The sequence below is a fragment of the Aplysia californica genome, unplaced genomic scaffold (assembly GCF_000002075.1).
Source record: "Aplysia californica isolate F4 #8 unplaced genomic scaffold, AplCal3.0 scaffold00013, whole genome shotgun sequence".
Lineage (NCBI taxonomy): Eukaryota > Metazoa > Mollusca > Gastropoda > Aplysiida > Aplysiidae > Aplysia > Aplysia californica.
In genome coordinates this window covers 1,466,999-1,480,165 of record NW_004797283.1, presented here as the reverse complement: position 1 = coordinate 1,480,165, position 13,167 = coordinate 1,466,999, and the positions used below count along the sequence as shown (strand labels likewise).

Sequence of the window (13,167 nt, the reverse complement as noted above, 5' to 3'; positions counted from 1 at the left end):
GGGGTGGGTGGTTGTCAGGTGCTGTGGTGTGATTTGCTCCTTCGCTTCGAATCAAACATCTATGGCTTTTTCATATCAAAGATCTGTCGTCCTTATCTCCCCCTTCTTCTTTTTTATGTTTGTTACTCTCTTGTAACACCTCTAATCTTCTGGCGCTCATATGACCTTATGCAGTTGCGAGCGCCGTAAAACCTCTACTAAAACTAAACTAAACATCTATGGTCCTTATCTCTCCTTTTTCTTTTGTAGGCGTGTTACTCTCTACCAACGCCTAGTCTTTGGCACATATATGACCTATTTGTGTTGCAAGTACTTGAAAATTCTTACTTAAACTTTTCATCCTTCTTTTCCTGAACCCTGTCAATGTAGGTGTGTGTAAGTCAAGTGATTTTTGCCTCAAAATGTCTTTGGTGGGTGGTTGGCGGGTGCTCTGGTGTGGTTTGCTCCTTCTTTCCTATCAAACCTCAATCATCCTTATCTCCCCTTCTTCTTTTTTATGTTTGTTACTCTCTTGTAACATTTCTAATCTTCTGCCGCACATATGACCTTATTGTTTTGCTAGCGCCGTAAAACTCTTACTAAACTAAACTTTACCAAGACTCTGTTGTTTAGACTGCCAAACATGTGTGGTTTGCAGGTGCTCTGGTGTGGTTTTTTCCATCATCTTTCCTATGAGACACATATCGTTCTTATCTCTCGGTCCTTCTTTTCTTTGTAAGTTACCGTCTAAAAGCACCTCAAATCTTCTGTATATTTATATGACCTATTTGTGTTGCAAGTTATGTAAAACTCTTTACTCAAACTGAACTGAACCCCATACTGATTTTACGAATGTTAACGAATAGACCTATTTGCGTTGTAAGTGACGCAAAACTCAAACGCAGCCTGAAAGAACTAAAGGCTCCCCCGTATGTATAGAATGCCCACTGTTGTAATTAATAGACTAACTTTGACTTTTCCCTTGGGTTGTTGGCGGGTGCTCTGGTGTGGTTTGCTTCTTCTTACCTATCAAATATCTTATTGTCTTTATCTCCCCTCCTTTTTTGTGTTTGTTACTCTCTTGTAACACCTCTAATCTTCGGCACTTATATGACCTTATTGTGTTGCAAGCGCCGTAAAACACTTACTAAAACTAAATCTTGACTTTTCCCTTGCAGAGGTCCAAAGTTTGAACTGGTTGCCAAGGGATCCCTCAGTCTTTCCGATGTGGACAACTCTGTCCGCACATTTGACCTACAGCTGGAGACCAATTCAGGTGAGTCAGCCCGCAGGAATATGTGGAAGATGTTCGGTTAGATCCTCTCTTATCTAACCTCTTTGTGTTTTTACTGATGAGGCGGTTGCTGTTGAAAAACTCTAGTATTTCATCTCGTTTTCATTTTGTGAAAGTTATGTTTTTATGGAGATCACCCCCTCCCTCTTGAAAATTCCGTTATCAGCAACCTCTGCCTAACAGCAACTAAGGCCTGCTTCCCATGGGGGTTGCCGTTAGTTTGATACAGCTGGATGTATATATCCATGCATATATTTGATGATTGTGTCCCCTATTTGGCGACTTCTGTCTCCGTGTGGGTGTGGCTGTTCATATGTGTGTGTGTGTGTGTATTATGTGTGTTTATGTCCACATGTATGTGAATGCTGTAAAACATTTACTAATCTTTAAAAAAAAACACAGTATAATACGGATAGGTAGAACACAGAAGACTCGAAATCATGCATCCGTCGAACTGTGCCTCCGGTCCCGGTGTGTTTTGTTGTTTTTCTTTTGGGGTGGGGGGGAATCTTTGCCAGATATCCCTTGAAGTACGGATCCCTCAAACTACCAAGGTCGGTCCCGACGAATTCGAGCTATCTGTGTTATACTGTTTATTTTCTTTATCTCTCCTCCTCCTTCTGTTTTTCTTTTTTTGATGTTTGTTTACTCTCTGTAACACCTAATCTTCGGCATTTATAAGACCTTATTAGTGGGTGGTTGGCGGGTGCTCTGGTGTGGTTTGCTTCTTCTTTCCTGTCAAACATCTATCGTCCTTATCTCCCCTCATTCTTTTTTACGTTTGTTACTCTCTTGTAACACCTCTAATCTTCGGCACTTATATTACCTTATTGTGTTGCAAGTGCCGTAAAACTTCTACTAAAACTAAAGACCTTATTGTGCTGCAAGTGCTATAAAACTCTCACAAAAACAAACAAAATATATGTATCTGTGTGGGTGCTCCGGTGTGGTTTGCTCATTCTTCTTTATCACAAACTATCGTCCTTCTCTCTCCTCGTTTTTTTGTGTTTGTTACTCTCTGTAACACCTCTAATTTTCGGCACTTATATGACCTTATTGTGTTGCAAGCGCCGTAAAACTCTTACTTTAACTAAAAAAATCTCTGTAACACCTCTTATCTTCGGCACTTATATGACCTTATTGTGTTGCAAGTGCCGTAAAACTCTTACTAAAAGTTTTTTTTCAAATATATGTATCTGTGTATATATTTTCAGAGGGCCAAGTGCCAGAGCTGCCCCTGTTTGGCCACTACTGCTGCCGTCTGGCCGCCCTGCCACAGTGTCTGGTGCAGCCCACGGTCACAGGATTCCTCAACTTACAGGTACACCTCCCCACTGGGTGGTTGGTGGCTGCTTTGGTGTGGTTTGCTTGCTCCATCTGTCTTATCAAACATCTATCTGTCTGTCTGTCTGTCTGTCTGTCTATCTATCTATCGTCCTTATTTCTTCTCTTCTTTCTTTTTCTTTGTAACACCTCTACGTAATCTCCGGCACTTGCATGACCAATTTGTATTTGCAACTGCTGTAAAACTCTTACTCGTGCTAAAACTAAGGTGCGATTCAGAACTCACACTGACTCATAAATCACAGTAGATATTGTCCAAGTGGCCACTCATAGTTGAGGAGAAAAGTGGCTGTCTTAGACAGATGAACAACTTGGACAGTATCAGTATGATAGCCAAAAAAAATTGCAGGGAGTGCCGTAAAACCTCTACTAAAACTAAAACATAGACAGCGAAAGATCTTGTCAGTATGTTTATGTTTTAGCGCCTATAAATGGCCGCTTGCACTGAATGCTTCCCAGGAAGTTGAGGTTATTTCAGAATGCTCTCAGGTCTGCTGGGGTAATAGTATATAGATTGTGAAGCGCATAGAGCTTGCTAGTGGGTAGTTAGCGGGTGCTCTGGTGTGGTTTGCTTCTTCTTTCCTCTCAAACGTCTGTCATCCTTATCTCCCCTTCTTCTTTTTTATGTTTGTTACTCTCTTATAACACCTCTAATCTTCTGGCATTCATATGACCTTACGCAGTTGCGAGCGCCGTAAGACCTCTACTAAAACTAAAAAGAGCTTGCTATTGAGCAGGGATTTGCACTATACAAATGCTATCTATCTATAATTATTTGTTTGTCCGTGTGTCCAGGAGGACGATGATCTGTCCAAGTGGAAGAGGTACTGGTGCTCCCTGAAGAACCTCCAGCTGGCCTGCTGGTCCAGCCCCGACGATGTGGAAGTCACGCAACCTCTGCTCTCGATACCCGTCACCAAGGTACGCAGCAATCTGTGGGTGGTTGGCGGGCGGGTGCTCTGGTGTGGTTTGCTCCTTCTTTTCCTATCAAATATTATCCATCATCCTTATCTTTCTTGTCTTTTTTGTGTATGTTACTCTCTTGTAACACCTCTAATCTTCAACACTTATATGACCTAATTGTGTAGCAAGTGCCATTATAAAACTCTTACAAAAACTTTTTTTAAAACCCTGAAAAATTATAAGTGCTTACATCAAGGTTTTGATTGGCAATCTCTTTTTCTATAATAATCTTAAAACTTCAAAAAATGATATAGTAGTAGAGACTTGTACAATAACACTTATGATATGAGTCTTAACCAGATGATACCTGACCAAATGACTCCGTAACCAAATGACACATAACCAAATGACACATAGCCAAGTTACTCCATAACCAAATGAGACATAACCAAATGACACATAACCAAGTGACTCATAACTAAATGACACCTAACCAAGTTACTCCATAAGCAAATGACACATAACCAAATGACTCGTAACCAAATGACTGACTGAGAATGATGTACAGTAAAGTGGAAAGGCCCAGGATGAAGAAAGGTGGCCTATTCCGTGATACAGGGCGAGAAAGGCAGTGGTGACACTGACAAAATAATTCATTATAGCCAAATGACTCCATAACCAAATGACCCCCGTACATAACCAATGAACTTGTAACCGAATGACTGACGGGCGTTGTTTGTGCCTCCTTCCGTGTAGAGCACTCAGATCAGCGACGCTGACCCCAGCACCAGCAGAAAGCCGCACTCATTCCTCATCAAGACCGTCAACCTGAACGGCATCTTCCACCACACGCTCGCTGCAGACTCCAAAGAGGACTTGAATCGATGGTGGGACGGATTCCAGCAACATTTACTAGACCAAGGTATGGCCGAGTGGGCTGTTGGTTTTTAAATATACAGTCGGAGTTGTTTAAGATGGCCACACATTGATTGTGTTAGAAAGGTGGATGTCTTACACAGTGTCATTATAATGGTTTTAAAAAAATATTGTAGGGAAGAAATGGGATGATGTTGCTGTTTGTACAGGTGATTGTCATATATATACAAGTGGCCATTGGAGCAGGTTCGATTGTATGTTTTAAACGGTTGCTCCATCGCAATGATTATCACCACTGTGTCAGTGTTCTTTTTGTTTCTCTTTAGAAAGGGCTCGGGCAGAATGTATACAGTTTTTATTTTTATAACGGTTTTTTAGAAGGTGTGCCTCTGTCAATCTAAATTTTAACGCTAATCAAAGGTTACTTTTTCCAAGTGAGAAAAATTATTAATTGTACCAAATTAAGTTGTTTTTCTCTCTCTCAATATTCTTCTTGGAATAGAATATGATCTTCTTGGAATAGAATATGATTAAATTTTCGTAACTGCTTTTTTAAAAGTTCTTTAGTATCGGCCTTCATTAGAAAGCTCTTAACACTTCACAATATTTGAATCTAGTAGATACAAGTGAATAAAAGTTTGTTTTATGGTCATTAAAATGCCTAGAATTATTTTTTTTCATCTGTTTCATAAGTTAAATTTGATGTTTCGTGAAATATTGAATAATGGATGAATCTCTTTTAAGGACAGGGAAAGTCAATATGATGCTGTGTCTATTTCAACTGCAGATCCCTTGTGGGTAAAACTAGTTACGAAAACTTTTTTGAGTTTACTCTTGTTATTTGTATCCGGCTATGTTAACCACTGTGTATAAATCTGTGATAGATTCCTGCCTGTGGTTTGAGAAATGCGTCTGATGTGACATTTAAACTTTTTCACTTTTCTGTTCTTATTATAAGAAGAGAAAAATGCTTATTGAAATTCTTTTATGAAAGTAATGTGCGATTTAAATTTTACACTCATCAACATGTTTTTTGTTTTTTTTCCCCATACACTCATCAACATGTTTTTTGGTTTTTTTCCCCATACACTCATCAACATGTTTTTTGTTTTTTTTCCCCATACACTCATCAACATGTTTTTTGTTTTTTTTCCCCATACACTCATCAACATGTTTTTTGGTTTTTTTCCCCATACACTCATCAACATGTTTTTTGGGTTTTTTTCCCCATACATTCATCAACATGTTTTTTGTTTTTTTTCCCCATACACTCATCAACATGTTTTTTAATCATCCCTGTCAAGCCACCAAAATTTCCCACAGGGAGGTTAAAGTTTTATCTTATACAATTATCTTTTGTTATTGTTTCTGTCTGGCAGCATTATGGAAACATGCCTGTGATGAACTCATGGACTTGAAAGTGGGAACAAGACGTAAAGTGCCAGCCTTCTTGAGGAAAAGCTCCTTGTACGATGAGACTCCGCTCATAGGTGAGACAAAGCACAGTTGTGTCGGGGACATAGAGGCTGTTTTGAGGCAGAGAGTTAACACTTTGCATCATATTTTGGGGAGAATCCAAAGAAACTGGATGGTATACATCGCCTATCGGCGAGATGAGGCGGCAAAAGTCAAAGAGACTGCTGTGTGACAGAAATATAGGGACAGAAATATAGGGGCTGCTTTGAGTTTGAGAGGGAGATGTAGAGACTGTTTTGAAACTGATTTAGAGACATACAGACTGCTGCTTGGAGACTTCATAGAATCATGGAGACTGCTTAAAAATGTACAGACTGCATTTGGATTGGGAATATGAGAACAAGTGCCAAAAAAGCTCTAGAAATAAAGATTACGTTTGTAAGCGCCTAGAGTGCATGCTGTTGAGTGTGGATATGAGCTTTATAAATGCAACTATGATTATTATGATTGTTATTATATTGAAAAGACTCAAAGACAAAAACATGTCTTCGCTCACAGTACATGCATGTAGAATACAGTGGTTCCCACAATTTTGATGGCTACCAAAACATAGGTATGAGGGATATTTTTACAGACTTTTAAAACAAAAATAGATCATTATTCTTCTTCTTCTTCTTCTTGTTCATTTTTAAATGAATATCCCAGTCTCTCGTGCAAAGGCTGCTGTTTGCTGCAAGGTCTGTGGAGTTTTGGATCTCCCTGCTTAGGGTTGGATCAATATTTTCTTCTACTAAGTGCCTCGTACTCGTACATTGAGCTGGCTTGCTGCAAATGGTTTCCCTTTTGACTGCCGTTTTTGCATTGACACCAAAGATTTTTAGAATCTTTGCTGACACTGCTCCGAGTTGCTGAATAAATAGATATTTGTCGTTACTTTACAGCCTTGAGGCTAGAGGGTCATTAACCCTAAGATTATAGACAAAAGTATTACTGTTTTGAGATTTGCCTCTTCCTGATCAGGATTTCTTACTCGAATAACTTTGATAGTGCAGTAAGTTCCTCACATCCTACTTCAGAGAGTGCTATTACCTTCTTTGCAGGTGTGTCTTTTCGTTATTCCTCTGTTCTTTCTATTCAACACTTGCTTCTTTTTTTTTTGGTGATGCCAAAGAAGTTGTGCCTCTTTCTTGCTTGTACAGTCGGGGACAGATAACACGAACACAGAAAACTCAAAATCACGGATAGCTTGTACATTTGCCATTCCCCAACTGATATCTCTTTATTTCTTCATGATTGATGAACCTGATTTATGGATGTGTCAAGCTGAGAATGTTTCTGAGTGTTCTCAGAGAGTCTGCTGGGGTAATAATAGTTGTAAAGCGCATAGAGCAAGCTCTTGAGCATGGATATGCGCTATGTAAATGCAATTATTATTATTATAAGCCCATTTCTCAGTCCCTGGAGTGTTTGAGTTTTTCGTACTCGACTGTCTACTCAGTTGTACTAAAGACACTCTTTTTGTTTCTCTTTGATAACTCTCAGATCCAGAGGGCAGCACAGGAGACAAGATGGTGGGCGACCTTGGGCTTGGGGACGACCAGCTGAGCCAGATGCTGCACACACTGATGGGCGAGGCCAGTCAAATCCGTGGTGGTGCCTCATCACAGTCATAGGCTAGCGACGCTACACCCTCTACCGACACCCTCCCCCCTCCTCCTCCTCCTCCTCTTCCTCCTCCCCACCCCCACTGCAGCAATATCTCAGCAACAGTCTGGACCACCGAGCGATGGAGAGGACAGACGTTTTATACTCTATAGTGATGCTTTGTCAATGTCAGGCATAATTGAGCTATTTTCAGGCTGCCTGTTCTGATCAGCCATATTTCCCGTCAGCGTATAGAGATAGCAACAGCACCGAAAGCTTTTTTAGGCCTGTTAACGAAACACCCCCCAGAGTGATTTGCGTTTCAACAGAAAGTATAAAAAAGTTGAATGTGCTCAAGCTTTGTAACTTTCGGATTTAAGAAGCAACAACCTTGATGATAGAACCCCACCGCCTGAATGTGGTGCAGAAGTATTGATCCTCTGTCTGCCAACAAGTTCTGAGATTGACAGCACCTTAAGAAATTCATACGTCTTAAGCCGCAACGCTTTCTTGTAGCTTGTTACTAATAAATTTTAGACTGCAAAGCATAGCTATTATCGTTAAAATATGATATTAGTAAATATAGTCTGGTTTATCTTTCTCGTATGGTCTAGTGATAATACTACACAGTGTCTAAATTGGTTTCCGACACATTTTACTCATGTCTACTGTTCTTATGACTCATGTGTTTTCCAGAGATAGTACGTACTATCAGAACTCTGTGACAACTATTTTAGTGAAATGCTTTTGTGCAAATGTTGTTTTAGAGGAACAGATGTAGGAATTCTATATCAATGTCCCAGGCCATTACAGATGGTGTTCTATTGTGAAAGCAGGTGTGTCCTTTGTGTATGAGGTGCAAAAGTACATTGCACAATACTGATGAGAGTGTAAGCCAGTTGAAGAGAGCTCTGTCCAAAGGGCTGATAAAAGGAGCGGTTGCGTCTGTGTTGAATGAGCAAAGAGCCCACTTCGTGCCAGTGTGTTTATTGGTACTTAAAACAACAACCACCACCCATCTACTTGCACTTTCCATCACATCTATGTTCTCAGTGAGGACAGCTACTACTGGAAAGGTTCGAAACACATGCTCACTTCACTTTTGTTGTTTTATGATGAATATATTTTGGAGAAATCCTCAACTCATTAATGCTGGGGTTTTTTTAGAGCAAGAGGCTCATTAAAACCTTTTTTTTTTTCATTTATCTTGTCATTTAAATTTTGTTCTAAATGTGTTTTGTTCTGCCCTGTTCCTTCAAATCTTTCATCTCATTATCATTGTGAATGTCATTTCTAATCTCAAGAGTCATTTGCAACAGCCATTCCTAAATTTCTTTGAGAAATGAAGTGCTCAGTTTTGCTCATGACTCTTTAACACACAAACCTTGGGGTGGATCAGGGGACTGACAAGGGAACAAAGAAAGTGAACAACAGACCTGCTCACTCGTTGTTTCATGAATGTCTGACATTTAGTGGCATTGAAGTGGTACAGTTATGGTTGACTGGCACTAGAACGTGCCTTGCTGACAAAAAGAGTTGATGGGAGCGCATTGGCTATTGATTTATTGTTGTGTCTCACCAGGTGATTCTGGTCATACTTCAGTTTACCATTTTTGATGTAAGCTGGTAAAGTCCCTTGCTTTGAACTCAATTCTCACTCAATCATAATTTCTGTGACTTTTTCATGCTTTGTCATTCACATAAATTTGCCATAGACCTAGTTAATGATCTCTGGTATTTAATAGTATTTTTTATTCTTGAGTGTGGCGGAGACAATGTGAGGGAGAGAATGGGCCTCAAGTTGCAAGAATTACTCAAAGATAGAAAATTGCTGTCAGAATCCATAACTGATGTGATGCCTTTAGTTTGTCAAGCTTGTCCCATGAATTGTCCAATTGTGGTTGAGGAACTGGATCTAGTGTGAATGCTCTCCTTCCCTTTTGATTGACACTTTGCTCTCTCTGTGGGGACCTCCGCTACCTCGAAGATGTCATACTCTTCTAATTTTTTCATTCTTTCATCAATTTCTTCTGGGCTCAGAGCCTTGGACTTGGGGCACTCTAGTCAGAGCCTCTGAAGAGGAAAAAAACTTCAATAGTTATTTTCTGAAGCCTAGTACCCAAAGCTGGGACGGGTTTCTTTTTTTTTTTTTTCCCTTTTTATGAATACGGCATGTTTGATTGTCGAAGTAGAAGCCACATGTCTTCTGGTACTTATGGACTAGTCAATTTAGTATATGACGTACCACTTTGATGGGTATGGGTATAGTAACAATTTGTCTGCATGTAATCAGAAGATCCACTTTTCAGATTGTACAACTGTTGAGTCTTTAATAAGACTAGAAATGTGTGCCTGACTCTTATTTGTTCATCTTTGCATGATTTTGATGCAATAAATGTATACAGTATGCAGCTTCTTTTGTTCAGTCATGCTTTTAGAATTTGTCATTTGAGTAACTTGAGAGGAAGAAAGTGATAATTGTGCCAAGGTATTTGGTGTTAAGTATAAATCATCTCTATACGTTTTATCGGCTCCTTTTCAATTTTGACAATATATTATAAGCTGTGAACTTCTGCATGCCCATACTTAATGAATGAAACAGTTTCATGAACTTATTTTATCTGATAATTGGGCAAGGAGGTATGTTTACACATCTTTCAGAGAAATTATATGGTTGCTTTTAAGCACAAGGGAGCTATCCCGTAAAATGCTGTTTTGAGAAAATTGAAGGTAAAGTTTTTGCCCCTTGTTCGGTTTCTTTTAAAGACAAGGAGAGTTTTCTCTATAACCAAACAAATACACACCAATGAAACTAAACTCCTCCTAGAGGTAGGGCAATGCCCACTTTTGATGAAGGTCAAGATTTCTGGAAACCCTCGAAACCTGGGTTAGCCCGCTCATCCTTAATAGCAGTAGGTGTATTGATATCAAGAAATACTATTTTTGTCTTCATTATAGTACTTATTAAAGACGACTACAAAAATATCCTCAGTAAATTGCCGTTCACATTTTTCTTCTCCCTGCATTCTAATACGCAGCTGTTTAGATTTGTGAAAGGATTTTGATTGGGGCAGACATTTTGGGGAAAAAAGTATAGAGATTAGTATGATGCAAGACTTAAATAACAAGTAGGCCTTTATTAATCTTGCTATGGATCTCTTGATGTTGTTTTATTATGACATTGACTTGTGCAGCAATACTTTTTCTTTGTTGACTTGGGGCAAGAATTGCCCACAGTGCAGGTCATGCCAACAGTGATTTTTTTTGTTCTATTTCTGTCTTCGTTATCTCAGTAGTGTCTGATCGATGCTCTTTATGCTGCCTTGAGGCATGTTAATTTCACCCATTTCCCATGGACTTGTAATGTATATTAAAAGTATCGAGAATTACGAAGTTTGTGGTGTTGACTTTTTGTGCCGGTTGTACCGTGATGCGGCGGGCTTCTGCAGGGCTTTGATGGGAGCTCTGCTGTGGTCTGCTCCTTCTACTTACAAGAGCTATTCTTATTTGTTTGGGAATAAATGTGGTACAGTTGGGCACGGATAAGTAAGTCAAACACATCGGGAATTGACAAATGTATTGGACTCCTCCATAATTTGCGTTAACCTTTATAAGTATAACTGTAACGAAAAAAGAGGTATCAGTCGCGGAATGTTATCTGTGCCCGGCTGTAGTTATTTTGCAGGCTGGCTTTAAAATCTAACCTGATGGGTGGTTGGCGGGTGCTCTGTTGTGGTTTGCTCCTTCTTTCTTACCAAACATCTATCGTCCTGATCTTTCCTCCTTCTTTTTTGTGTTTGCTACTCTCTTGTAACACCTCTAATATTTGGCACTTATATGACCTTATTGTGTTACAAGTGCCGTAAAACTCTTACTAAAACTAAAATCTAACCCAGCAACTGCTCTTCCCTGTTGTCTCATGAACTAATTGAGATGGACCCAAAACATTTTTTCATAATCTGCAGACCAAGTGTCTCAACAGGACGGTGCCACTGGCTGTCCCGTGGTTTTATGCACCCCGCATAATTTAGCAAAATTTTGTCATCTTTTGCATAATTTCTTTTAATTTTCCTTCATCGCTGTTTGTTAAAATTAACAGAATCGCATAATTTCACATTTTTGGGCTCAGTTTTCATAATTTCATTTTTTTGTTGTTGCATGAAACAAGGGGGAAAGCACTGGAAGGTCCAACTTCATTCATCACCACTGTCTTTCTCACCCTGGATCAGGAAATAGGCCACGAACAAACACTTTCCACTTTTCTCTATCCTGGGCTAGCCTCTTGACATTATTCCATATCTTCCCACTTTTCTGTAAATCTATTTCTGTGATTCTTCTCCAGGTTCCTACTTGGCTACTATCCCCCTTTTATTTTTGTCATGCTTTTTCCCTGATAGTGGGTGGTTGGCGGGTGTTCTAGTGTGGTTTGCTTCTTCTTTCCTATCAAATATTTATCATCTTTATCTCCGTCCTTCTTTTTTGTTGCTGGTAACACTTCTAATCTTCAGCACTTATATGACCTTATTGTGTTGCAAGTGCCGTAAAATACTTACCAAAACAAGATTTCCGTGACAGCAAGTCAACTGCTCGGTGTAAGACTCTGTCATGCGTTACTTTTCACAATGACGGGGTTTTTTTGGTAAGTGTTTTACAGCGCTTGCAACTGCATAAGGTCATATGAGCGCGGGACACATTAAATTAAAGATTTTTAGTAGGTAAGAAATTTTTTAATTTTGCGCGGCTGGCAGCTGAAGCCCACTCTTATCGATTTTGGACCACCTAGGGATCTTTAACCTGCGCAACTTGCATACGGGACCTCCGAGATTTTTCTCCCATGTGCGAGAAGGCTAAGTGTAGGTCTTTCCTACCGTACCATAAGACCAGGGATGTGGCTGATAGGCAGCAGTAAGGAGACAAGAAGTTGCAGTAGAAAGGAGTGCAAAAAGAGTCAAGAGCCTAGAGGAGGGGGCAAAGGAGGTGGGGTGGGGGTGGGGGCAGAAAGTGGAGACAAAAGCAGACGACAGAACCTTGACAGAGAGCGGGAAAGGAGACAATTTTAGAGAAGAAAGATTTCCATCGCAATCCGGATTCGAACCCGGGACCTATTGACCGAGAGGTGAACACCTTAAACTCTAGGCCATGAGAGCCTCCCAATATGGCATACGGTGGAGTCTTCCTCTAACTCTAACTCAAAGCAGCCAAAATGATGGTTTTGTACTAATTGTACTGCTGTGATTCTCTGTGCTCAAACAGACAAAAACTCCTTGTGGGTGGTTGGTGGGTGCTCTGGTGTGGTTTGCTCCTTCTTTCCTATCAAACATCTGTCGTCCTTTTCTCCATTCCTTCTATTTTGTGTTTGTTACTCTCTTGATTGTAACACCTCTAATCTTCTGGCGCTCGTATGACCTTAGGCAGTTGCGAGCGCTTTAAAACCTCTACTGGGGGCTCTCGTGGCCTAGGGGTTAAGGTGTTGGCCTCTCATTCAAAGGTCCCGGGTTCGAATCCGGGTAGCGACCGAAAAATTTTATTCTCTAAAATTGTCTCCTTTCACCTCCTTTCCTGCACTCTAGCAATGTTCTGTTGTCTGCTTTCATTTCCACTTTCTGCCCCCACCCCCTCACCTCCTTTGCCCCCTCCTCTGGGCTCCAGGCTCTTTCTGCAGCCTTTGTACTACCAGTCCTTGGCTCCTCCTTACTGTCTTTCTGCCACAC

The 13,167-nt window shown here is 40.2% G+C and overlaps 1 protein-coding gene across 1 annotated transcript in view; it reads left to right on the top strand.

Moving 5' to 3' along the window:
* The window catches only part of LOC101851094 (rhotekin), a gene marked incomplete in the record, with an annotated part of 127,724 nt that extends 116,877 nt beyond the window's left edge, over positions 1 to 10,847 (top strand). The window contains 6 exon segments of the mRNA XM_013084629.2: positions 1,158 to 1,255; positions 2,488 to 2,594; positions 3,413 to 3,538; positions 4,277 to 4,442; positions 5,776 to 5,886; positions 7,355 to 10,847. Coding sequence (XP_012940083.1) covers positions 1,158 to 1,255; positions 2,488 to 2,594; positions 3,413 to 3,538; positions 4,277 to 4,442; positions 5,776 to 5,886; positions 7,355 to 7,485 — 739 coding nt within the window.
* Between the last annotated feature and the right edge of the window lie 2,320 nt (positions 10,848 to 13,167).